The 25,340-nt window shown below is 42.6% G+C and overlaps 1 protein-coding gene across 2 annotated transcripts in view; it reads right to left on the bottom strand.

The window, feature by feature from the left end:
* The window catches only part of LOC112059879 (uncharacterized), a 46,531-nt gene extending 27,391 nt beyond the window's left edge, over window positions 1-19,140 (bottom strand). Inside the window, exons 1-2 of one of the 2 annotated variants that reach the window (XM_042852143.2) lie at window positions 17,964-19,140; window positions 6,454-6,630 (exon numbers count right to left, since the gene is read on the bottom strand). In XM_042852143.2, coding sequence (XP_042708077.2) covers window positions 6,454-6,630; window positions 17,964-18,419 — 633 coding nt within the window. In that variant the 5' untranslated portion in view covers window positions 18,420-19,140. The remainder of the gene's footprint in view (window positions 1-6,453; window positions 6,631-17,963) is intronic. The other variant, XM_024107161.3, reaches the window with a different exon arrangement.
* Window positions 19,141-25,340: the final 6,200 nt, after the last annotated feature.

Genomic DNA, 25,340 nt, shown 5'->3' with positions numbered 1-25,340 from the left:
TCACAAGATTAACTCAAAAAATGTATCATGAATAAAAAAATTAATCGCAATTCATCACACTGTTCAACAATAAAGTACCAATTGAAATTTACTAAATATTTTTGGATGTTTTTCTACATTTTCAAATAAATCTATTTCAATTATAAACACAGAATACGAAGTGTACTGTGCTCACTTTATATTATTTTTATTACAAATATTTGCACTCTAAAAATGATAAACAAAAGAAATAGTATTTTTTCAATTCACCTCATGTAAGTACTGTCGTGCAATCTTTTTATTATGAAAGTGCAATTTACAAATGTAGGGGGTTTTGTTACATAACTGCACTCAAAAACAAAACAATGTAAAATTTCAGAGCCTACAAGTCCGCTCAGTCCTACTTCTTGTTCAGCCAATCGCTAAGGTAAACAAACTTGTTTACATTTACGGGAGATAATGCTGCCCTCTTCTTATTTACAATGTCACCAGAAAGTGAGAACAGGCATTTGCATGGCACTTTTGTAGCCAACTGTGACGGGTTGGATCACAGAAACACCCTTGAGGCTGCCAACTGATGTGCCAAGACTACTTCTGCCCCTGCTTTCCTGCCCTGGCAACTTAGGACTTCAGTGCCCTGCCTGGTGTGAGCCAGACCTACTAGCCTACTGCAAACCCAGACCCAGGGTCTGAACCACGTCCCCTAACATCTGTAGGCTTAACTGAAAGCAACTTACAGAAGTGTTCCTGTCTTTAACACGCAGATGTCCAACTCCCAATGGGGTCCAAACCCCAAATAAATCCATTCATAAATTGTTCGCCGTCTATAACACTGATAGAGAGATATGCACAGCTGTTTGTCCCCCCCCCAGGTATTAATACATACTCTGGGTTAATTAGTAAGTAACAAGTGATTTTATTAAATACAGAAAGTAGGATTTAAGTGATTCCAAGTAGTAACAGACAGAACAAAGTGAATTACCAAGTGAAATAAAATAAAACATGCAAATCTAAGCTTAATACAGTAATACAACTGAGTACAGATAAAATCTCACCCTGAGAGATGTTTTAATAAGTCTCTTTCACGGACTGGACGCCTTCCTAGTCTGGGCACAGTCCTTTCCCCTGGTACAGCCCTTGTTCCAGCTCAGGTGGTAGCCAGTTGATTCCTCATGATGGCTTCCCCTTTGTTCTGTTCCACCTATTTATATACATTTTGCATAAGGTGGGAATCCTTTGTCCCTCTCTGGGTTCCCACCCCCTCCTTCTTAATGGAAAAGCACCAGGTTAAAGATGGATTCTAGTTCAGGTGACATGATCACATGTCACTGTAAGACTTCATTACCCACTTGCCAGCACACATATATATAGGGAGACTTACAAGTAAAACAGAACCATCTGCAGACAATTGTCCTGGTTATGGGAGTCATCAAGATTCCAAACCACCATTAATGGCTCACACTTTGCATAATTACAACAGGCCCTCAGAGTTATATTTCATATTTCTAGTTTCAGATATAAGAGTGGTACATTTATACAAATAGGATGACCACACTCAGTAGATTATAAGCTTTGTAATGATACCTTACAAGAGTCCTTTTGCATGAAGCATATTCCAGTTACATATATTTTCATAAAATCATATAGAGTGCAACATCACACCGACATTGCAAGGTATTTATGTGCCAGATATGCTAAACATTCATATGCCCCTTCATGCTTTGGCCACCATTCCAGAGGACATGCTTCCATGCTGTTGCCGCTCGTTAAATAAATAATGCATTAATTAAATTTGTGACTGAACTCCTTGGGGGATAATTGTATGTCCCCTGCTTTGTTTTACCCACATTCTGCCATATATTTCATGTTTTAGCAGTCTCGGATGATGACTTGGCACATGTTGTTCATTTTAAGAACACTTTCACAGCAGATTTGACAAAACACAAAGAAGGTAACAATGTGAGATTTCTAAAGATAGCTACAGCACTCGACCCAAGGTTTAAGAATCTGAAGTGCCTTCTAAATATCTGAGAGAGACAAGGTGTGGAACATGCTTTCAGAAGTCTTAAAAGAGCAACACTCCGGTGCAGAAATTACAGAACCCGAACCAACAAAAAAGACCTTCTGCTGGTGGCATCTGACTCAGATAATGAAAATGAAAATGCATCAGTCCACACTTCTTTGGATTGTTATCGAGCAGAAGCCATCAGCAGCATGGACGCATGTCCCCTGGAATGATGCATGAAGGGAGATATGAATCTTTAGCGCATCTGGCACATAAATATTTTGCGACACTGGCTACAACAGTGCCATGAAAACACCTGTTCTCACTTTCAGGTGATATTGTAAACAAGGAGCAGGCAGGATTATCTCCTGCAAATGTAAATAAACTTGTCTGAGCGATTGGCTGAGCAAGAAGTAGGACTGAGTGGACTTGCAGGCTCTAAAATTTTATATTGTTTTATTTTTGAATGCAGGTTTTATTTGTATATAATTCTACATTTGTAAGTTCATCTTCCATGATAAAGAGATTGCATATAGTCAGGGCCAGCTCCAGCTTTTTTGCTGCCCCAAGCAGCGAAGAGAAAAACAACAACAACAAAAAATAAAGCCGCAATCGGCGGCACTTCGACGGCTGCTCTACCGTGCCGCTTCATTCTTCGTCAGCAATTCGGCGGCTGGTCCTTCCCTCCGAGAGGGACTGAGGGACCCGCCGCCGAATTGCCACTGAAGCCCCGGACGTGCCGCCCCTTTCCATTGGCTGCCCCAAGCACCTGCTTCCTGCGCTGGTGCCGGCCCTGACTACAGTACTTGTATTAAGTGAATTGAAAAATACTATTTCTTTTGCTTTTTTACAATGCCAATATTTGTAAATCAAAAATAAATATAAAAAGTCAGCTCTGTACACTTTGTATTCTGTGTTGTAACTGATTTTTTATATATACATATCAATTTTTGGATGTTTTCTACATTTTCAAATTTATATATGTATATATAATTTGCAAATGTAAAAAGCATCCAAAAATATTTAAATAAATGGTACTCTGTTATTGTTTAACAGTGTGATTAATCAAGTTTAATTTTTTTAATCGTCTGACAGCCTGAATTAATTTTATTTTGACATATAATAACAAATATCACACTGGATTAAAGTCTTATAAAACAGATATTAGATTAAAGTCATGGTATATTTCCTGACATTGACTTTTCTGTTTCAGAATAGAATAGTAGGTGCTAAATACAAAAGAAGAAAAACAAATTGTATGCTCTTTGGGGCAGGATGTGTGAGGACCATCTCGCACTTTGCAGATGCCACCATAATGCGAACAAATAGGTCAACTCATAGAGTCCCTGCTTGGTTTCTTTTTTGGTACTAAAACATTCCAGAAGCACTGGGAGCAACCCAGAGACATTTTGGTAGCATGCTTAGCATGCTAGTTATTTCCGCACACATACAGTCTAATTTTCAGAGATGCTAAGCACTGCAAACTCTCTTCAAAGTAAATAGGCACTTGGCACATCTGAAAATCAGGCCCATACAATATTTGTGAAGTTATGGAAAAGTAACAAAAATTGCCTGTGAGGTTAAATTTCTTGTGATTTATGAGTGTGCTTGGAAGGCTTCAATTTTTGTTAGTTGGTAAACTAACACACAGAAACCGCTGAAAAAAATATTTGCATCGATAATAATTGAATTTTACAGATAGTCAGAGTAAAAATAATGCTTCTTGAGAACTTAGAGTTTGATTTAAGGATATTTACCATATATACTCGTTCATAAGCCGAATATTTTTGATTAAAAAGTGATGCACCAAAAAGCGGGGGTCAGCTTATAAATGGGTCTACACCAAAATTTGATGATTTTAAACTCTATGGAATCATTGAATTGAATATCTAATACACTGTTGTCTTGTTTACCTGGAGTGTCTGCAGGAATGGAGTCCCTCAGCTCCCTGTGACTACGGTTCGCTGTTCCCAGCCAATGGGAACTGCAGGAACGGCGAACTGCGGCCACAGGGAGCTGAGGGGCTCTATGCCTGCAGACACTCCACGTAAACAAAATATCCCAACCCACCAGCGGCGTACCCTGATGGGCCAGGAGCCAAAGTTTTCCAACCCCTGAAATATAGGATCAGCTTATGAAAGGGTCATATAGTTTTTCCTATTTTTACCTATCCATTTTGGGGGGTCAGCTTATAAACAAATGGGCTAATGAACCAGTATATACGGTACTTTGTATAGTTCAACTTGTGATGACATCTCTCAAAACTGGGTGACTGGGCAACAAAATGGCAGATGAAATTTAATGTTGATAAATGCAAAGTGATGCACATTGGAAAGCACAATCCCAACTATACATATAAAATGATGGAGTCTAAATTAGCTGTTACCACTCTCAAGAAAGAGATCTTGGAGTCATTGTGGATAATTTTCTGAAAATATCCCCTCAATGTGCAGCGGCAGTCAAAAAAGCGAACAGAATGCTGGGAATAATTAAGAAAGGGATAGATAATAGGACAGAAAATATCATGTTGGCTCTGTATAAATCCATGGTATGCCCACATCTTAAATACTTTGTGCAGATGTGGTCGCCCCATCTCAAAAAAGATATACAGGTCTGTCGCATCTTACGCGCATTTAACATGCGCAATTTCAGCTTTACGCAGTCAGCAAAAACAAAACAAAACAAAACAAAAAAGGGAAAAATAACAATTTTAATACTGTACCTGTAGTGCGGGCGATTTCACCCGCCATTCAACTCAATGTAATTTTGACTATACGCGGTTTTCGCTTTACACGCTAACTGTGGAACGGAACCCCCGCGTAAGATGAGACTTGCCTGTACTGGAATTGGAAAAGGTTCAGAAAAGGGCAACAAAAATGATTAGGGGTATGGAACAGCTTCCTATAAGGAGAGATTAATAAGACTGGGACTTTTCAGCTTGGAAAAGAGACGGCTAAGGAGAGATATGATTGAGGTCCATAAAATCATGACTGGTGTAGAGAAAGTAGATAAGGAAGTGTTGTTTACTACTTCTCATAACACAAGAACTAGGGGTCACCAAATGAAATTAATAGGCAGCATGTTTAAAACAAATAAAAGGAAGTATTTTTTCACATAGTGCACTGTCAACCTGTGGAACTCCTTGCCGGAGGATGTTGTGAAGGCCAAGACGATAACAGGATTCAAAAAAGAACTAAATAAATTCATGGAGGGTAGGTAGCCAGGATGGGCAGGAATGGTGTCCCTAGCCTCTGTTTGCCAGAAGCTGGGCATGAGCAACAGGGGATGGATTACTTGATGATTACCTGTTCTGTTTATTCCCTCTGGGGTACCTGGCACTGGCCACTGTCAGAAGACAGGATACTGGGCAAGATAGACCTTTGGTCTGACCCAGTAGGGCCATTCTTATGATGTTGACAATTTGTGTTTTTATAGTTATAAAGCTTTATTTTTTTTTAACTCTCAATGTCTGTCATTAAATAATTATTGTCTCACTCCCCACATTATTTGACCCCCACCAGAATTTCCCACAGCTGTGAAAATGTATATAGATAGAAATAAAAAAATGCTTAAAAACAAACATTGATATTTATTGCAATGATAAAAAAAATGAATTATGCCCAGCCTATTTATGAGCTCTCTTCTCAGAGTCTTTGTCCCTGGATAATGAACAGCATCTCCTGAGCCTTGCATAAAGCTTGACATTTCCCTTGCTATTCATTCACGGCTTGTTTCTTTCCTTTCAAAGGATGACAGGATTAGGACAGCAATACCAATAAGCAATGCATGGAAAAGGCAACTGGCATAGTGTGCAATTCATCTATTCTTGTCATCTTCCCTTAATATTCTAGCAGCCAAACTATCCACTGCACATGGTAATCATTTCCTCTAATCAGTTGTTCCTTTATGTAATCTTGTTCAGCCCTACTTACTATATTTGCCAAGAAAGTTGAATACGAAGCTGTTGGGGTTGTCTATTTTTCTTAATATTGAGAACAAATTAATTTGAACTCAGGCAACTAAATAATAGGAAAAGCATGTCTGTTATGTAACATTCATAACCTTACGTAAGGTATTGATGAGGTAAGAAATGATTAATATATATGTTTTAAGAAATTGTTATTCAGTTGTTACAGGGCCCAACTGGTCAGTAAGTTGCTTATAACCATAAGATCTACCAATGTACTTAGAATTATCTACAACACATACATGTCCTCTGTAACATGTTTAGGACATCTATTAATAATTTATTCACCCTTTATAAAGCCTTTTAAAATGTACCCCAGAATATAAAGCATCACCTATTTAAGTCAGTGGGAAAAATACTTTTCCTTCACCTCCTAGAGTTTGCTTGCAATGTCACATGGCAGCATAAAAGCCCTTAAAACCCCACCTTATTTCTATAGTATAGAGCATCATACAGCAGACGGGAGTAAACAGCTGATAGCAACGAGTGTTCTTCTCATTACCTGTCTCTGATCACGCCTCTCAATAGCTGCATTTGCTCCATAAGCATTACAGGATTCCACAATGTAATCTGGACTGATTCCAAGAACTGAGCTTGATTCTCCGCAGGATCCATCTGCTATCACAATTATTTGTGGCCACTCAGAGGCTAAACTCTTCCTTATAAAGTCATCTGAGAACTGAAAGAAAAGGAGAGTTGACCGTGAATGTTGTATGTCGACCTGTTACAGTAAAACACAGACTTTAGGACGTGGATCTCCTCTGAAAAGCAACAGTGTGAAAAAGCCCTACCTCATTCATAGAATCATAGAATATCAGGGTTGGAAGGGACCTCAGGAGGTCATTTAGTCCAACCCCCTGTTCAAAGCAGGACCAATCCCCAACTAAATCATCCCAGCCAGGGCTTTGTCAAGCCTGACCTTAAAAACCTCTAAGGAAGGAGATTCCACCACCGCCCTAGGTAACACATTCCAGTGCTTCACTCCCCTCCTAGTGAAAAAGTTTTTCCTAATATCCAACCTAAACCTCCCCCACTGCAACTTGAGACCATTACTCCTTATTCTGTCATCTGGTACTACTGAGAACACTCTAGATCCATCCTCTTTGGAACCCCCTTTCAGGTAGTTGAAAGCAGCTATCAAATCCCCCCTCATTCTTCTCTTCTGCAGACTAAATAATCCCAGTTCCCTCAGCCTCTCCTCATAAATCATGTGCTCCATCCCCCTAATCATTTTTGTTGCCCTCCACTCTTGGACTCTTTCCAATTTTTCCATATCCTTCTTGTAGTGTGGGGTCCAAAACTGGACACAGTACTCCAGATGAGGCCTCACCAATGCCGAATAGAGGGGAATGATCACGTCCCTCGATCTGCTGGCAATGCTTCTACTTATACAGCCCAAAATGCCGTTGGCCTTCTTGGCAACAAGGGCACACTGTTGACTCATATCCAGTTTCTCATCCACTGTAACCCCTAGGTCCTTTTCTGCAGAATTGCTGTCTAGCCATTCGGTCCCTAGTCTGTTGCAGTGCATGGGATTCTTCTGTCCTAAGTGCAGGACTCTGCACTTGTCCTTATTGAACCTCATCAGTTTTCTTTTGGCCCAATCTTCTAATTTGTCTAGGTTCCTCTGTATCCTATCCCTACCCACCCACATATCTTCCACTCCTCCCAGTTTAGTGTCATCTACAAACTTGATGAGGGTGCAGTCCACGCCATCCTCCAGATAAGTGATGAAGATATTGAACAAAACCAGCCCAGGACCGACCCCTGGGGCACTCCACTTGAAACCGGCTGCCAACTAGACATGGAGCCGTTGATCACTACCTGTTGAGCCCGATGATCTAGCCAGCTTTCTATCCACCTTATGGTCCATACATCCAGCCCATACTTCTTTAACTTGCCGGCAAGAATACTGTGGGAGACCATATCAAAAGCTTTGCTACATCCACTGTTTTCCCCTCATCCACAGAGCCAGTTATCTCATCATAGAAGGCAATTAGGTTAGTCAGGCATGACTTGCCCTTGGTGAATCCATGCTGACTGTTCTTGATCACTTTCGTCTCCTCTAATTGCTTCAGAATTGATTCCTTGAGGACCTGCTCCATGATTCAATTGATTGGTTTCACAGCTCCCTACCCTGAGCTGTTCTGGACATCGCTAGGCCAGTCCCAAGAACTTGGTCCAAGGACCTGGTCCAATTATTCCAATAGTATTACTCCAGATTTATACCTGGGTAAATGTCAGAAAAAAATTAGTCTTCATCTAGCCCAGCAGCACCCCTTACGTTATCAAAGATAAATGATCAGTGAGGCACAACACTGGCAGCAGACAGATACAGGTCTGGTATGTGGTGCTTTCTGCAACCATCAAATTTCCCAGATCTGGGCTTGTACTAAGGGAGTAGCCTATGCACATGGAGTTTTGGTTCCACTCTAGGGTCAGTGGTTTACCTCCAGCATCTAGTAAAGTGATTACTAAATGCTGGGAAGATCACCTGCAACAGATAAGTCAAAAAATGTAGACCAAACCTCATTCAGGTCTACTATTCTAATGCAGCGGAAAAGCATATTACATTCCTTTAATTTGGCCCCAGAGATGTAACCAGAAAATAGTAACACTTCACATTTCTTGATAGACTTCCACCAGAGAATCTCAAAATTCTTCAGCAGCATTAATTAAATTTATAATCTCATAACACACTTGTGGTATAGCTAAGAGTTGTTGTCCTACTGTTTCTTCATCATATTACTGATGAAGAAACAGTCAGCGAGAGATTAGAAGCCAGAACCTGATCTCATTTACATCATGTAAATCCAGAATAATTCCAATGAGAACCTTGTGCAGGATTATTACAAATAAAAGGAAGTTCTTCACACAGCACACAGTCAACTTGTAGAACTCCTTGCCTGAGGAGGTTGTGAAGGCCAAGACTATAAAAGGGTTTAAAAGAGAACTGGATAAATTCATGGAGGTTAAGTCCATTAATGGCTATTAGCCAGGATGGGTGAGGAATGATGTCCCTAGCCTCTGTTGGTCAGAGGGTGGTGATGGACGGCAGGAGAGAGATCACTTGATCATTACCTGTTAGGTTCACTCCCTCTGGGGCATCTGGCATTGGCCACTGTCGGTAGACAGGATACTGGGCTGGATGGACCTTTGGTCTGACCCAGTAAGGCCATTCTTACGAGTGTGAACTGACATCTAAACAGAGTGTTCATGTTATTAACTATGCATGGCAGATTAAACGGAATGTAGGAAGTATTGTGGCCTAAGGGGTTTTTAGAGTTGCCCTTCAAACAAATTTTGTAATGCTCAAACACAGCTACAACAGTTGTTCCCAAACAATATTCTCAAACATATATTGTAAATGGCAAAGTACACTCTAAATGGTAGAATTAATGTGTCTGATGTTTTTGCAAGTATTTCTGAGCACTCACAGCTCTAGTTCACCTGAAATTGCTAAGCATTTCTGTATTGATAGATATTTCATATATGAACAAGCTTTGATATAAGGTAGCTGTGGCAATAGCATTAACAGTTGCACTTATCAATTGAAACTGTTCTTATTTGAAACTCTCAGCTTGTGCTTTAAAGAGATTAATAAAGGGAAAAAAAATTTTTTAGAATGTTGTGAAATGAAAAACAAAAAAACCCTACTCATTCTAGTGAACACCTATCTGTATAAGTAGTCTATTCTCTGTAGGTTCCTATACTGCAGTCATCGCCCTCCAGTAGCACATTAAGCAACATTAATAGGCAGCAGATTTAAAACAAACAAAAGGAAGTATTTTTTCCACACAACGCACAGTCAACCTGTGGAACTCTGCCAGAGGATGTTGTGAAGGCCAAGACTATAAACAGGGTTCAAAATAAAACCAGATAAGTTCATGGAGGATAGGTCCATCAATGGCAATTAACCGGGATGGGCAGAGATGGTGTCCCGAGTCTCTGTTTGCCAGAAGCTGGGAATGGGCAACAGAGGATGGATCACCTATTCTGTTCATTCCCTCTGGGGCACCTGGCATTGGCCACTGTTGGAAGACGGCATTCTGGTCTAGATGGATCTTTGGTCTGATCCAGTATGGCCGTTCTTATGAATAACATATATCATGTGTTTGTCCTCTTATCCTCTCCTTAGGGGCAGAGGCATGTGCAGTGATGTATCTTGTTTTGGTAGGATTTTTAGGGACTTTTTAATTTTGTTTAGATTCCCTCCCACCTCCCCCTGTTTTGTATTATGGCTTGTGTAAAGCTTATGACAATGGGCACTATTTTATAATTATCGTATATTTCATGTTAGAGTTTCCAGAACAATAAACCCACCTACATCTAGTTTGCTGAAACACTCATATGGTTTGGTTTTGCTTTTTATTGGTTGAGGGTGCAAACAAACTTAACTGGAAATGCCAGTTTGGCTTGAACTGTTGCTTAATTATATGGTACTGTTACTTGCTTTCACTAGTTAGATCTGCTATATCTCTAATGTATACATAATTCCAAATCAGATAAGATGAAAGTAGCAAAAGAATCTTTGTTTGCTTGACTGTTCTTGGTTATTAATCCAGTGGTCTTATCTTTGCGTTTGCCATATTTGACCTTTTGTTCACCATAAAGCTCACATTTAAAATGATCTATTTATATTAACTATGAAAGTGGTCAAATAAAACCAACAACTCTAGAGCAACAGAGCCAGTCACCCATGAATAAACATCTCAGAAGATCGTAAAATTTGAGCCTGCATCTTTGGTTTTTATGAGTTGGAGACATTTATTGCCTAGCACTACTACTGCTACTAGGGTGTTATTGCTTATATAACCTTAAATTTTCCCATTAACTTTGATTTGCTCGGAATTATGAGGCAACATTTTACTCTCAATTTCTACCTTTGTTGCACTATGCATGATTAAGGATACGATTTAGTCACGGAGGTCACAGGTTTCGTGACTTTAACAAACCTCCTTGACTTCTTCAGCTTTAGACCCCACCACAATGGCTGTGGTGGGGGCTGGTGCCCCTTCCCCTCCCGAGAGGCTCGGTCTTCCATCTCCTTGGCAGTCAGCCCTTCCTCCTCCCCACTGTTATTTTTAGTAAAAGTCACGGACAGGTTGCGGGCTTCTGCGAATTTTTGTTTATTGCCCACAACCTGTCCGTGACTTTTACTAAAACTAACTGTGACAAAATCTTAACCTCATGCATGATACATATAAATTTGCATCAGGGCTGGAAGTTTGCTTTTTTCCCTTCCACTTCTCTACCACCCTAATAAAGATAAAACGTTCTAAACATATTATTAGAAACAACAGTATTATGGAAGTGCCTAGAGGCCCCATTGTGCTAGCCACTATACAAACACAGCAAGAGACTCAGAGAGGGAAAGTGACTTGCCCCAAATCACATAACAAGTCACTGGCAAAGCCAAGAATAGACTACAAGTGTGTTGGATCCCACTTCAGTGCTGTAGTCACTGGCCATGTTGCCTGTCCAAAAAACTAATAGTATAAAATGAGCAAGAGTGCAAGATCAATCTAAATACATGCCGGAATATTTCAGACTATACAATTTCTTAGCTATAATTTTGTCTATGTGCTGAATTTTATCATGAAGAAATTTTACAGCAATAGGAATTAGCTGCCAAAACCAACTGAGCACGTGTAATACATCATCCTCTCAACCCAGGTGTTTCTTCCTCACACCTAAGGGTGTTCTCCTTTTGTTCAAGAGGTAGAGACCTATGTTTGATGCTAAAGGGCCTGGGTTCTTCTCTGCATGTATGTCTGTGGCCAGGGTTTGATACATGGGTACAATAGTGATATGTATGCCATTCTTTTCATACAAATGCCAGAAGGCTCTACGGAGTAATCAGTACAGTTCCACAAAGAAGTAACAGCAAGAGAGAGGGAGAGATGTACAAGAGACAAGAGGTTGGGGTCCCCCCTCCAATCTGAGAGTTTCAGTGAAATGGAATCAATGGTACAGGGAGGCTATTTGAGACAAAAGGAATTGCACAAGAGAAGACTCTTGGTTCAAAAGAGGCCAGATTGTGCAGAGGAATGGTTGAGGAACTCAGTGCTAGATTAAAAGAAGGGGAAGGATGTGAAGAAAGGAAAGGTCCTTGAGGTAGGCTGGAGCCAGTCTACCATGGCATGTAAAAACAAAAACACATGGAGGCCTTACCTCACTCTTCTAATCAAGGAAGTACTCCAAGGAAGTGTTTACTTTTCCCGCCTCCCTTTCCCTGTAGGCTACCCTTTATACTTTTAAAATACATGTGCATCATACATATACATTTGATGTTCAGAACAAATAATAATTTCTTCTGGCACTGCTGCTTATTCCACTCCATAGATCAACTACTGGGGGATATTGGAGAATGATTTAGTGTGCCTGCACCCCTCAGTACATAAGTGTCATGCCCTTTTTGATGGCTACCTCATCTGGCAGCCGGAGGTACTCCTTAAACCAGGTTTCCAAAGAAATTGTGAATTCTAGCAACACATTAGGACCTGACTGAGAGGCATTGACTTCAATGGGAGTTGCATTTGCTCAGTACCAGACAGGATCAGGCCTATCATTTGGAAAATGTCCTGTTTGAAATCAAGCTCATCTGTTATACTACAAGAAATGGAACGCTATTCATGCTTTAATTTGTCCCCATTAGCTGGAAATTATCCCATGTCCCACAAACAGCCAATATTGAGAGAGTCTTCTTGTTTGTTAATATGGAGTTCTTAAAATTAAGGAGTATGCAATATTGGGTCACAGCCTCAGCTGGTGCATAGCTCTGCTGACTTCAGTGGAACTACATGGATTTATACCAGCCAAGATTGGACCAATTTTCTTTTCAATCTGTACTCTGTTTTCATAAAGACACAGAGTGAAGCTTTGTGCGGACATAAAATATTTTGATACATTGTATAAACACATCTAATGAGTTGGACTATCCCTGTTTAGTTAACAATATTACAGGCTATGTTTTGTGGTGAGGACTGGATGATGACAGATTGGTAATGTGATGTATACCCCAGAGCTATATTCACATCTAGGTCAGTATTGAGCTGAATTTGCATAATCTGATAGCAATTTTGTTCTCAAGCCCAGTTCCTGGATAAGTATTGATATCACAAAGCCACTTTCACAATTGTCACCCTTGTTTACAGTCTAATAAAGGTCAAGGCTTGAATGGACATGGAGAATAAAATAGCCCCTTGTAGGCTAGTGAGAAGAGCTCCTATGCAGAGAAGATGAATAATAGCCTCATCAGTGGCAGTTTTAATCACTTTCTTCGGGGCTTTCTTTTACTGATTCTTAAACAAAGGATTCCAAACAAAAACAAGCCACTCCGAATAGTAAGTTCCAATGGCTAGAGACCTGTCCAACTTCTTGGTCAGCTGGGAAGGGAAGACACACTCTTCCCCTTAGCTAGGTGCTATCACAGCTATTTCTCTATCTTTATATCCCTACCATTTGATGATCCATGTGACAGACAGGAGTCTGGAACCCCTCATGCACTAGGACTTGTGGAGCACCTTTCTACCTGGTCACACCCTTTATCCCTACAGGTGGTCAATCCAAGGCAGGTTCAAAGCGCATTGATGCAGTGCTGTATGGAGGGAAGCTTGCACTGCCAATGCTGTCCCCCTCCTGGGTTAACTAGAGGATTTCGATTTCCAAAGCTGTCACTTCAGTTCCTATAAGAAGCACAAAATTAAGTTAAAAGTTAAGAAATTAAATGACAATGTTTAAAGATGTCAAGATGAATACTTTCCCCGGCTGTTTTGAAACTGGCTCACAATTTTGCATCTCTGTTAATATAATTGAAAAAGAACGGGGATGATATTATTTCTCCAAAATAGGAATAATGGGGCAGATCCAAAGACTGGACTGATTTCAATGAGGTTAGGATCAAATGTGCAGGACTTGATTCAGCAAAGCATTTGCTTAAGTTTAAGCACATGAGTAGTCCCCAGTGAAGAAACAACCACCGAATGCTATGATACTACTCACATGTTTCAATACTCTGCTTGATTAAGGCCTTAGTAAGGGACTAATAAGAGTATAGGCAAATATTGTATAGGCTAGTGCGATGCAAGCGTTCCGGTTCTGTTCAATACTTTCATCTATGATTTAGATAATGGCACAGAGAGTACACTTATAAAGTTTGCGGAAGATACCAAGCTGGGAGGGGTTGCAAGTACTTTGGAGGATAGGATTAAAATTCAAAATGATCTGGACAAACTGGAGAAATGGTGTCTAGTAAATAAGATGAAATTCAATAAGGACAAATGCATACTACTTCACTTAGGAAGGAACAATCAGTTGCACACATATAAAATGGGAAATGACTGCCTGGGAAAAAGGACTGCAGAAAGGGATTTGGGGGGCATAGTGGATCACAAGCTAAATATGAGTCAACAGTGTAACACTGTTGCAAAAAAAGCAAACATCATTCTGGGATGTATTAGCAGGAGTATTGTAAGCAAGACACGAGAAGTGATTCTTCTGCTCTACTCCATGCTGATTAGGCCTCAACTGGAGTATTGTGTCCAGTTCTGGGCGCCACATTTCAGGAAAGATGTGGACAAATTGGAGAAAGTCCAGAGAAGAGCAACAAAAATTATTTTAAAGGTCTAGAAAACATGACCTATGAGGGAAGATTGAAAACATTGGGTTTGTTTAGTCTGGAGAAGAGACATGATAACAGTTTTAGAGTACATAAAAGGTTGTTACAAGGATGAGGGAGAAAAATTGTTCTTCTTAACGTCCGATGATAGGACAAGAACCAATGGGCTTAAATTGCAGCAAGGGCGATTTAGGTTGGACATTAGGAAAAACTTCCTAACTTTCAGAGTGGTAGAGCACTGGAATAAATTGCCCTAGGGAAGTTGTGGAATCTCCATCATTGGGGATTTTTAAGAGCAGGTTGGACAAACACCTGTCAGGGATGGTCTAGATAATACTTAGTCCTGCACTGAGTGCACGGGACTGGACTAGATGACCTCTCAAGGTCCCTTCCAGTTCTTTGATTCCTCACATCGCTCTGTCAATGCAATAGAATTGCATAAGCACTCCCTGCTATTTCATGTCCAGGACTCACTTTTAGCACAGATGTCTTAATGCTTGAATTCTGCTAGTGTATGTGGTGGGTTGTGCAGAGAGAGGAGACCAAGCTTGTTTGAATTTAGGTCCCTGGAGCTGAATATCTTAATCCTCAGTTGGGTAGGATGGATTTAACCAAAGCTAGTTCCATTGTTAAATCTGGACAGTCTTTCTAAATTATGCTCACATCCAAACTGAACCTTCTGAGGACACCCTTCAGCATATCTGTTCCCTGCTTAATTAGATGCTGGCTATAGTTTGTTTAGTGCCTTCAATCTTGATATTTTTCATTTTGTTTACTTTAGCTGGCTGAGACAGATTACCCTACTAAATATATAAGATGGTAATTAGTTTAACAGCATTAGATTTATAGATCTGTTCAATAACAACTCATTATTGGCTAAACTAATCCTGTAATGTACACTAACTTAATTATTTCATACATGCTGAAGTAAATATAAAACAGCAGTGTGTCAATGTAACCCTTAACATAAATGTCATCTGACTCATTACACTGGAATCAAGAAAACATATGCTGCCTGGAATCTAAAAATAACATATAATAGCAAAAATAAAGATTGCGTGTAATAAAATAAATTATGTCATCCTATTTTCACCCTACAAAGGAAGATACAGAACAAGTTTCAGATTCCAAGTTACTGTCTATTAACTGCAGTTCTGGTCAAACACTACAGGTCTAGCACTAAGGATGGTCTGATGGTTAAGGCTGTGGACTGGGACCCACAAGAAGTAGGTTTCTATTCCCTGCTCTGTCACAAACTCCATGTGTGACACTCATGAACTTACTAATCTTTCTGTGGCTCAGTTCCTCATCTGTAAAATGGGGATAATCATCTTTCCTTTGTCTGTTTTGGTTGTAAGATCACTGGGGCAGAAACCCTGTAACTATATCTGGATGATGGGATGGATTGCACCCTCAGCAAGTTCACAGATGAAACTGAGCTGGGGGGAGAAGTAGATACGCTGGAGGGTAGTGATAGGGTCCAGAGTAACCTAGACAAATTGGAGGATAGGGCCAAAAGAAATCTGATGAGGTTCAGGAAGGACAAGTGCAGAGTCCTGCACTTAGGAAGGAAGAATCCCATGCACCGCTACAGGCTGGGGACCAACTCGCTAAGCAGCAGTTCTGCAGAAAAGGACCTGGGGATTACAGTGGATGAGAAGCTGGATATGAGTCAACAGTGTGCCCTTGTTGCCAAGAAGGCTCATGGCATATTGGGCTACATTAGTAGGAGCATTGCCAGCAGATCAAGGGAAGTGATTACTCCCCTCTATTTGGCATTGATGAGGCCACATGTGGAGTATTGAGTCCAGTTTTGGGCCCCCCACTACAAAAGGTATGTGGACAAATTGGAGGGACTCCAGCGGAGGGCAACGAAAATGATCAGGGGGCTGGAGCACATGACTTATGAGGAGAGGCTGAGGGAACTGGGATTATTTAGTCTGCAGAAGAGAAGCGTGAGGGGGGATTTGATAGCAGCCTTCAACTACCTGAAGGGGGGTTTCAAAGAGGATGGAGCTTGGTTGTTCTCAGTGGTGGCATATGACAGAACAAGGAGAAATGGTCTCAAGTTGCAGTGGGGGAGATGTAGGTTGGATATTAGGAAACACTACTTCACTAGGAGGGTGGTGAAGCACTGGAATGGGTTACCTGGGGAGGTGGTGGAATCTCCATCCCTAGAGGTTTTTAAGGCCGGCCTTGACAAAGCTCTGGCTGGGATGATTTAGTTTGGGTTGGTCCTGCTTTGAACAGGGGTTGGACTAGATGACCTCCTGAGGTCCCTTCCAGCACGAGTTTTCTATGATTCTATATACAGCACCTAGCACAAGGTGGCCCTGATCTCAGTTACAGAATACTAATTCAAAAGATAAGAAGTCCTACTTTAAAATAAGTTAATCCTGCAAAATACAGGGTGCCTGCCGGATAGTGCTAGTTGTAAGCCTGTCCTGCCAAGAATGTTTATTTTCCCCTTCTCTTCCTGGGGACTCCACAGTCCTGGTGTCCCTAACTCTCCCCCCCTCCAGAAGCTTAACAAATAAACATGATCACTAGAGTAGGTCGAAAGTTTTTAAATGACAAATAGGGTGTCAACGAAAGTAGAAATTCCATCGAAAGTCAATTTTTAACAAAATATTTGGGGGAAGTGGTTGTCCAAAACAGGCCTTCCCAAAACCCAAGCAACTCCCCACCCCCCAAAAATATTTGGAAACCAACATTTTTTTAAAATAAAATTATGAAAACCTCAAAACATTGCAAAAATATTGGGGTTTCCCCCCCAAAAATGTGTGCACAGGAGACAGAACCATTTCCCAACGAGCTTTTCCAGAGAAGTCATCCCACACTCCAGTGACAGGAAGGTAGCACTCCACACCCAGAACATCTTTCCTCTCTCCTTTCTACCTTTTTTCTTCCCAGGTGTTTTGCTCTGATGAGGGAGACAAACTGCTGATGCTCCCTCCCTTCCCTTCCCGCCTTAGCAGGGGGACTGCTGCCTGCACAGTTCCGTCCCAGGGACTGGGACACAGAACTCCAGGGGAGGTCCCTCCCGCAAGCAGTGGGCCCAGCCCGGTGAGGTGCTGGCCCCCCACCTCACCGAGTTCAGTGGGATCGGGCCCTTTCTGAAGGAAGTTGGGGGGAGGGGAAGCCGGCGGGGACAAGTTTACTCACCAGTCCTCAGGGGCTCAGTCCTGCACCCCAACTAAATCATTGGCAAAACAGCTCCCAGTAAGTCTAGTGGGTCAGGCCCTAGCCCCCCACTCCTCCCTCTCCCCCTTCTAAGGAGCCGGAGGGGAGGGGGTGTGAGTCGCAAGCCGAAGTTAGTCCCCAGGCACAGCCAGTGCAACTCGGAGCGTCCCTGCAGCTGCCGCGCGGACTGCAGGGGGCCGGGTACTTGCCTTGGTGCCCAGCAGGATCCGGATCTCCTGCCTGTACTTCTGCTGCTCCAGGATGCTCAGCAGGTGCTCCTGGAAGACGCCGATGCGGGTGAAGAAGTGCTCGTTGTCCCAGCAGCCCTCCATGTTATCGAAATCCACCCCCAGGGCCAGCAGGAACCGGACGCTGCGCGGCTGCAGGGCGATCTGCTGGGGTCGGCAGAGCAGGGCTGCCCGGTAGCGCTCGTCCAGCAGCGTCAGCTTCAGCACCTTGCCCGAGCGGACAGCGACCAGCGCGGCCGTCAGCCCCACGGGGCCAGCCCCCACGATCAGCACCGAGACCCTCGCCCTCCAGTGGCGGAGCCTGTCCACGCTCACCTTCACCGCCACGTACAGCAGCACGGCCAGCAGGGTGCTCAGCGCCGTGTCCAGCGCCAGGCGCTCGTACTGCGCGTCCAGGCGGCCGCCTGCCTCCTCCATGCTCCCCGCGCGCCCAGCAGACCCCGGCGCCGGGGCAGAGGAGCGGCTCTCCCGGTCCCCCCGCTGCGCCCCAGCCCAGGCTCCAGGGAAGCGCCAGTCCTGGCGCGCACGCCCTGGCAGCAGCGGATCCTCCTGCACCCCCGCCCCGGCGGTCACTCCCCCTGCTGCACCGCTCGCCTCTACTCCTCGTTCCCTGTGGCTCCCAGCATTATCCCCCCTCCTGTTTCCTGGTGAAACCAAGGGCCCTCCTCCTCCACTAGGGAGCCAGGATAAACAATGGAGGAGGTGCCACCCAGTTCCCTTTTCCCTTGGGTGGGTGGTATCCCTACCCCAAGGGGTCAGTGCGGCAGGGCGACGTGGGGTAGGCGGGGAGCTTTGGCGGAAAGCCGTGCTGGATCTATCCAGCCGATTTGTGGGGGCCAAGCCCTGAAATTGTACAGTCAAAACCAGAGATCAAGTCAGGCAGCTTCTGCTGCGCCAGGGAACGCCAGCCGCGTCCCGGAGCAGGAGGGCTGCTAAAGAAAACCACGTTTCGGTTCCGAGCCCTCACTTTCTACCGTCTAAATAGAGCCAGTCTAGTTCCTCCCTTCCCCCCAATTCCAGACCCTGACACATCCCCGCACATTAACATGGCAAAAATCCAGATCCGGCCCTTGGCTGCCTCTGGCTCCTCCCTGGCAATTGTTGGCTCCAAAGTATACACAAGTGAAACTGCTCTTCCTTCAGGGGACAGGTCTGTACTGCAACCTGCCGTAGTGGCAAATCTCACTGGCAAACTGCTGGTCTGGTCTGTGGACCCTGCTCAACGAAGACACTTTCTCATCCTTGCAACATTTCACGGTCTAAACCAGGGGTAGGCAACCTATGCACACGTGCTGAAGGCGGCACACAGGCTGATTTTCAGTGGCGCTCACACTGCCCGGGTCCTGGCCACCGGTCCGGGGGCTCTGCATTTTAATTTAATTTTAAATGAAGCTTCTTAAACATTTAAAAAACTTTATTTACTTTACATACAATAGTTTAGTTATATATTATAGACTTACAGAAGGAGACCTTCTAAAAATGTTAAAATGTATTACTGGCACGCAAACCTTAAATTAGAGTGAAGAAATGAAGACTCGGCACACCACTTCTGAAAGGTTGCCGACCCCTGGTCTAAACAGAGGAACCATATTTAGCCATTAGGAGTGCACTCAAGAATCTAGAGGCGCGTTGCAAAGCGATGGAGTAGCAGCACCAAAAGGTACATACAGCACCTGGAGCCTGCGGGATCCAACAACTTTTTCGGGTTGCTGGTTGTTTTTTTAACCCTCCCACCTCAAATTGATCACTCGTACTCAGATTTAGGAGCAGATTCTCCATTTTGAGGATGCAACTTTGTAGCAGAACACATGTCAGAGTCTGGCACGATCCCAGTAGATCCAGGAATTATCCACCCCCCCCCCCCCGTGAGTTTCTTCTGCCATTCCAGGCTGCTTTAGAAGCTTACAGGAGTCATCCATCCCAGCCAGGAGGGCAGTCTGTTTCTTTAGCCGGGGCGCAGGCGCAGATTGGCAGGGAGCAGGGACCCTGGGAATTTTTCTCCTTCCTTTGCAGCAATAGACAGTATTTGGTCCTGCCATGCGGGGACTGGACTCGATGACCTCTCGAGGTCCCTTCCAGTCCTAGAATCTATGAATCTATGAATCTATGGGGCACTTGCTGGAGTGGGTGAGTGAGGGTTTGTGTTCTGCGATGTGCAGGTCACACTCGATGAGCACAATGATCCCCCTTCCCCTCTGGCCTTAAAGTCTATGAGTAAGAATGGAATTTTTACCTTTGGCTGGAGGATGAAAAATTCTTCCAGCCCTGGTAGGTCTGGACTTCTCTTGCCAGTTGGACAGTGTTGCTAGTCACTGCACGAAAGGTTTAGGATGGAATCTGGTCAGATTGGTCTCCAGCCTCAGGGTTGTGAGCAGAGTGGTTGAAGAAGCATGATTTTCTCCCCATCTTTTTTCCATTGAAATTTTGATCAAAATTCTCACTGATATTTTAACATTTCAGATACTTAAACCAGCTCTACAGATGGTAAAAGAGTAGAAAAACACTTCAATTATTTTTTCAGATCCCCCCCCCGTTTTGTTTTGTTTTTTGCCAAAACTGGAAATTGTGTAAAATAACTGAAAAACTGAAACATCGACATTATGACACACTAACTGATCAGCTTTGTCCAACCCCATGAAGGGTGTGTGTCTATCAGGGTTCTTTGGCTCCACAGCCAGTGTGGTGATAGGACATTGTCTGATGCTGGTTCTTGGAAGGAGCTAATTCCTGATGATTGATTCCATCTCTGCTCTGGGAGCATTAAAATGGGTTGACACCACATGTGCCCAGAAAGAGGATAAGCAACATAATTGCAGAGACCTGTCTGCCTTTGAACAGTTTGCTGCACCTATTTGAATCCCAGTGGTTGTAGCAATTTCCCCTCTCTCTTTGGTAAAACAACTTTAAAGCAAGCTATAAACATGCTGTGTTACACCAGCCACGTCCTTTAATGGTGTATGATAAATCCTTCAAACTGAGCCTATTATTTCCCCTGAAGCTATTTTATCATATTTGGGATTTACTGGACCAGGCATAACCTAGCTTTTTAAAGTGGTGACCTTGGTCTTGTTTGCTATAATTTGAAGAATAACCTTAAAACGTGCTTCTACTGTGCGAAGAGGCTGTGTAAAAATGGCACCTTTTTATGGAGATCCACGTCTTTGGTGGAGTCGGAAACATTTCTGCTGTCTGGGATAAAAATAGTTTGTACCTATTAGAGCCAACGGCACAGCCAACACAGCTAAGCGAGTAGGAGCTGGATTGTGCTCTGGCTCACAACAGAATTGTTCATTCAGTTCCAATTGCAGGGACCAAATGGTGCCCTCACTTATAACTTTTAGTGTAACCCTGCTGAAAGCAATGGCATTGTACTCATTTAACCAGAGGCAGACTCTGGGCCCGCATTAACCAGAAAGTAAGTAGCTTGAGTTTCAAATTCCAGGTTGAGTTTGCAGAGCTGCAGTCCTTTCCTGGGAAAGAGTCCCTGCCAACTTGCAGAGAAACGGCAGTGAGCCTATCCTAAAGATATAGATATATCAAGCCTCAGCTTTAAAGCCAAATGTAGGGGGTTGTTTCATGAGCTTGCCCAGGAAGGGTGGATCTGATGCACTATTCATTTGCTAGTTGTGTCACACAGGAGCCCAGGCTTCATCTTCATGCAGGAGAGGGAAGGAATATTTGGGATGAAGATTAGAGATCTCCAATGTGCATTTTCATCTATCCATGTTTTTTTAATTTAGGAGCAAAGCTTCAGTGCTCCACTTATTAAATATATTCAATAGTATGGGCTACCATTTTCATCTACAAAAGACTTCTTAGTAACCGCATGGTCTTGTTCTTAAACATGGTATGCTTGCATCTGCTCTTTCTTCTGTACGGCATACAAACGTGTCTAGATTTAACATTCAGAAAGATGCTCTCGGAAATCACGTAATTAGCTCTTGCATTTATACTAATGCTTCACAAGAAGACACCCATCTCAGCATTCTTCTATCCTCTGTAAAACACCCCTATTCAGCAAACAACATGGTTGATATATAATCAAGAAAAGCTTATTCATAGGAGAGAACCAATTACAATACACCAAAGGTGCTTAATTAGGTTTTTGCAATTCACTTATCAAACCAGATACTTAATGTTGTTTTGTGGTAGTTGCCTTTATAGCTGCTTGTCCCTTGCAGTCTATTTAGAAAGAGACAAAAGCCTTGTATAAAATTGGCAGAAAAGTTATTGTCCATACAAGCAAACACTTTTCAGAATTCATTAGAAGCTCTATTGGGCTGTCAGTATCATATTAGTTGCAATAAACAGCCTGCATTAAAGATCTGATCCAGAGACTATTGAAGTCAGTAGGAATCTTACCATTGCCACAGGTTTTATTTCCAAGACTGTTTATTTAAAGCACTTAAATACCACCATAAGCCAGTCTTTAGATATACAGAATGCTAAGGGCCCAATCCTGCTCCCACTGAAGTCACTGGCAAAATGTCTATTGACTGTGATGGGGGCAGGATCAGGATGTAAAGAGGGTACATAGGTGCTGGAACTATGGGTGGGGGGGTGCTGCAGCACCCCCTGGCTTGAAGTGGTTTTCATTATATACAGGATTTACAATTTGGTTCAATGGCTCTCAGCACCCCCACTATACAAATTATTCCAGCACCCCAAGAGGGTAAGCTGTATTCAAGGGGATTACAATTTATCTAGTAGTTAGGTTTTCAGGGACTGGTTCCAGCAAGAAATTGTGCCAAATTAATTTGCATGTGAGGTCACACAAGTCTAAAACCATTTAAAACTGCATGAGGCAATCTAATGTACAGTATCTTTTTCCATTTTCCCCAACCTTGACTACTGGGTCTGGTATACACAAAATTTATACTGATATAACTGTCAGTTAGAGGCATGCTTTTTTTCTGATTTAGTTATCCTGTTAAGCCATGTGGATGTAGTTATATTGGTATAAGAGTTTCTTGTACTGGTATAGGATAAGCAATACTGGTTGTAAGCACTTTTATACTGAAATAACTGTGTCCACGCTTGGGGGAGTTTTGGAGCTTTATGCCAGTAATATTTTCTAGGGGAATGCAGCCGAGTTGCTGCTGCATCACACTCTCAAGGAGGTGGATGTGGTGTTAGTAGCTGTGTCCCAGTTTCCCCTCTTGTGTTTTGCGGCCTATTCTGGCCACAGGAGTGGCCTGACCTCCGGTCAAGACACATTCAAGCATTTGATCCCTTCTGGGGCCACAGAATCCTTTAACACGGGGTAGTCAATAGGCAGACTGTGGGCCAAATCTGGACCGCCAGATGCTATTGAATGGACCCCCAAATCTTTTTATTTACTTATTATTTGTCATTATTGGGTTTTTAAATTATTATTTTCTTGGGAGTCTGGACCTTGATCAAGAAATTTGGACATTGACAAAAAATAATTGACTACCCCTGCTTTAACACATCCAACAGAAATATAAAGACAACCTTCAGCCCTAATCGGGCTCAGCTGGCCACCACTGTCCTTCAGAGGAGACCCTCAACTATAGTGTAATATCCTCACAGCAGAAGACTACCTATTTCTCTGTTCTTCCAACCTTCCATCAGGCCCCTTCCCAGCAAGGGGGAGCTCACTCTCTTCTCTCTCTCCTCCTTTAAACCCATCCCCTTCACCTGCCCAGACCCTCCTTAGGTGCAGTCAATTCTGGTGCCTGTGTGGGGTCTACTGCCTGTCACATGGAGACACTCTTGTATGTGGTTACATTTAAGCGTCTTTACATTGCTCTGCCAGTATACAAGGCCCATACAGTAGGTGGGAATGACATTTAATTATATGCTGAAGGCCGTTTATGCTGCCCAAGCAATGCAAAGGAGCTGTAGTAGAAGTAAGAATCAGGCCTAGTTCACAGAACTGAAAAAAATAGTCAAAATAAACAGTGTTTATGAAGTGGGTTTTTTTAAATAAATAAATGTCTCAGCTACTCACCAGAGTATGTATGAGAAAACTAATAGTTCATCTCATAACAGGTTATTTTTTTCCTGTCTCCATATATATGTGCTAGAAGGCACTGAATTCACAAGGATATGCCGGTACCCAAAGTAAGATTGGCTTATTGGGATTTCTCAGAATATACTACAATACAGGGAACTGACAATCCAATTCTAAACCAACATTTGCCACAGCTTTGGATTTTTAAATTACCCGCTATTCATTTGTATTGCTGTAGCACCTACAGGCCCCCATTGTGCTAGGCACTATACACAAAAAATGAAAAGGGAGTCCCTGCCCCAAGGAGTGTGAACTTCTATTTCTGAGGAAACCATCTGAGGAAGCTCCTATTTAAACAGGTCCCCACGTGCTCTTATGCTCATGCACACCACAGGCTGACTTTTCATGAGAATACCTTTCATGAGCAAAAGAAAAGAGCAAAGCAACATCTGACCTAAACTGGAGAATGAAGCAATACATAAGATTTAGCTTTGCTAGGTAATTATTTAGAGTATGATTTAGCCATGTAAACAGCACTAAAGAAACTCTGAAGCAGGCTAAGGAGGCATAAAAGTATTTAAAGATAGAACTGGTCAAGAAAACCCAATCAAGAAATCCCGATTCTCACAGTAACAATTTAAACAAAAGCCAATGTTAATAGAATTTACACTTATGGGTCCAGGATAAATTAAATTACTTTATACTCAGATATGTATACATTACAGAGCAAATGTGAGGGGGGGGAAGGACTGAAAATAAGGCTGAACAATGGAAAGGAAAAGGAACACTGAAGTGAAGTTTCTAAATGAAGTTTGAATATAGGAGGCTTATAGGTATAGCATGTAGTACCCGGGCTACTTTTACCAGCCGTTCATTTGTAGAGAATTAGGATCAAATCCTACTCTAGTTCATGAACGAACATTAATTTTGTGGTTTTATTCAAATTCATAGGGCAAATTCTGCCCTCAGCCCCTCCAGTGTAAATCCAGAGTAACACCATTGCAATCAATAGTGTTCTCTTGCACTTACACTGGTGGATGTTAATGCAGAATTTGGCTGAATCTGGTTGTCTGGTGAGCAGAATTTTTATACTTCCAGTTATTTCAGCAGGTCTGTTTCATTTAGACTGGGATTTTCAAAGGAGCCATAAGAAGTTAGGCACACATCTCTCTTTGATTTTCAAAATGATTTGGGCTCCTAATTTCTTTAGGCTGCTTTGGAAAATCCCAACCTTTAAGGATTGTTGTACTCATTTTGTCTTGTTTTCTATTTACAGGTGGCCAAAAGCTTGTGGGGTGGCGGCGGAGAGAGGAGGTCTGATCACTGAAGTCAGTGGGGGACTTCCCCTGGATTTCAGTGGC

Source organism: Chrysemys picta, chromosome 14, assembly GCF_011386835.1.
Source record: "Chrysemys picta bellii isolate R12L10 chromosome 14, ASM1138683v2, whole genome shotgun sequence".
Lineage (NCBI taxonomy): Eukaryota > Metazoa > Chordata > Testudines > Emydidae > Chrysemys > Chrysemys picta.
The sequence above is the reverse complement of the archived record's forward strand: the minus strand, read 5'-3'. Positions and strand labels throughout refer to the sequence as shown.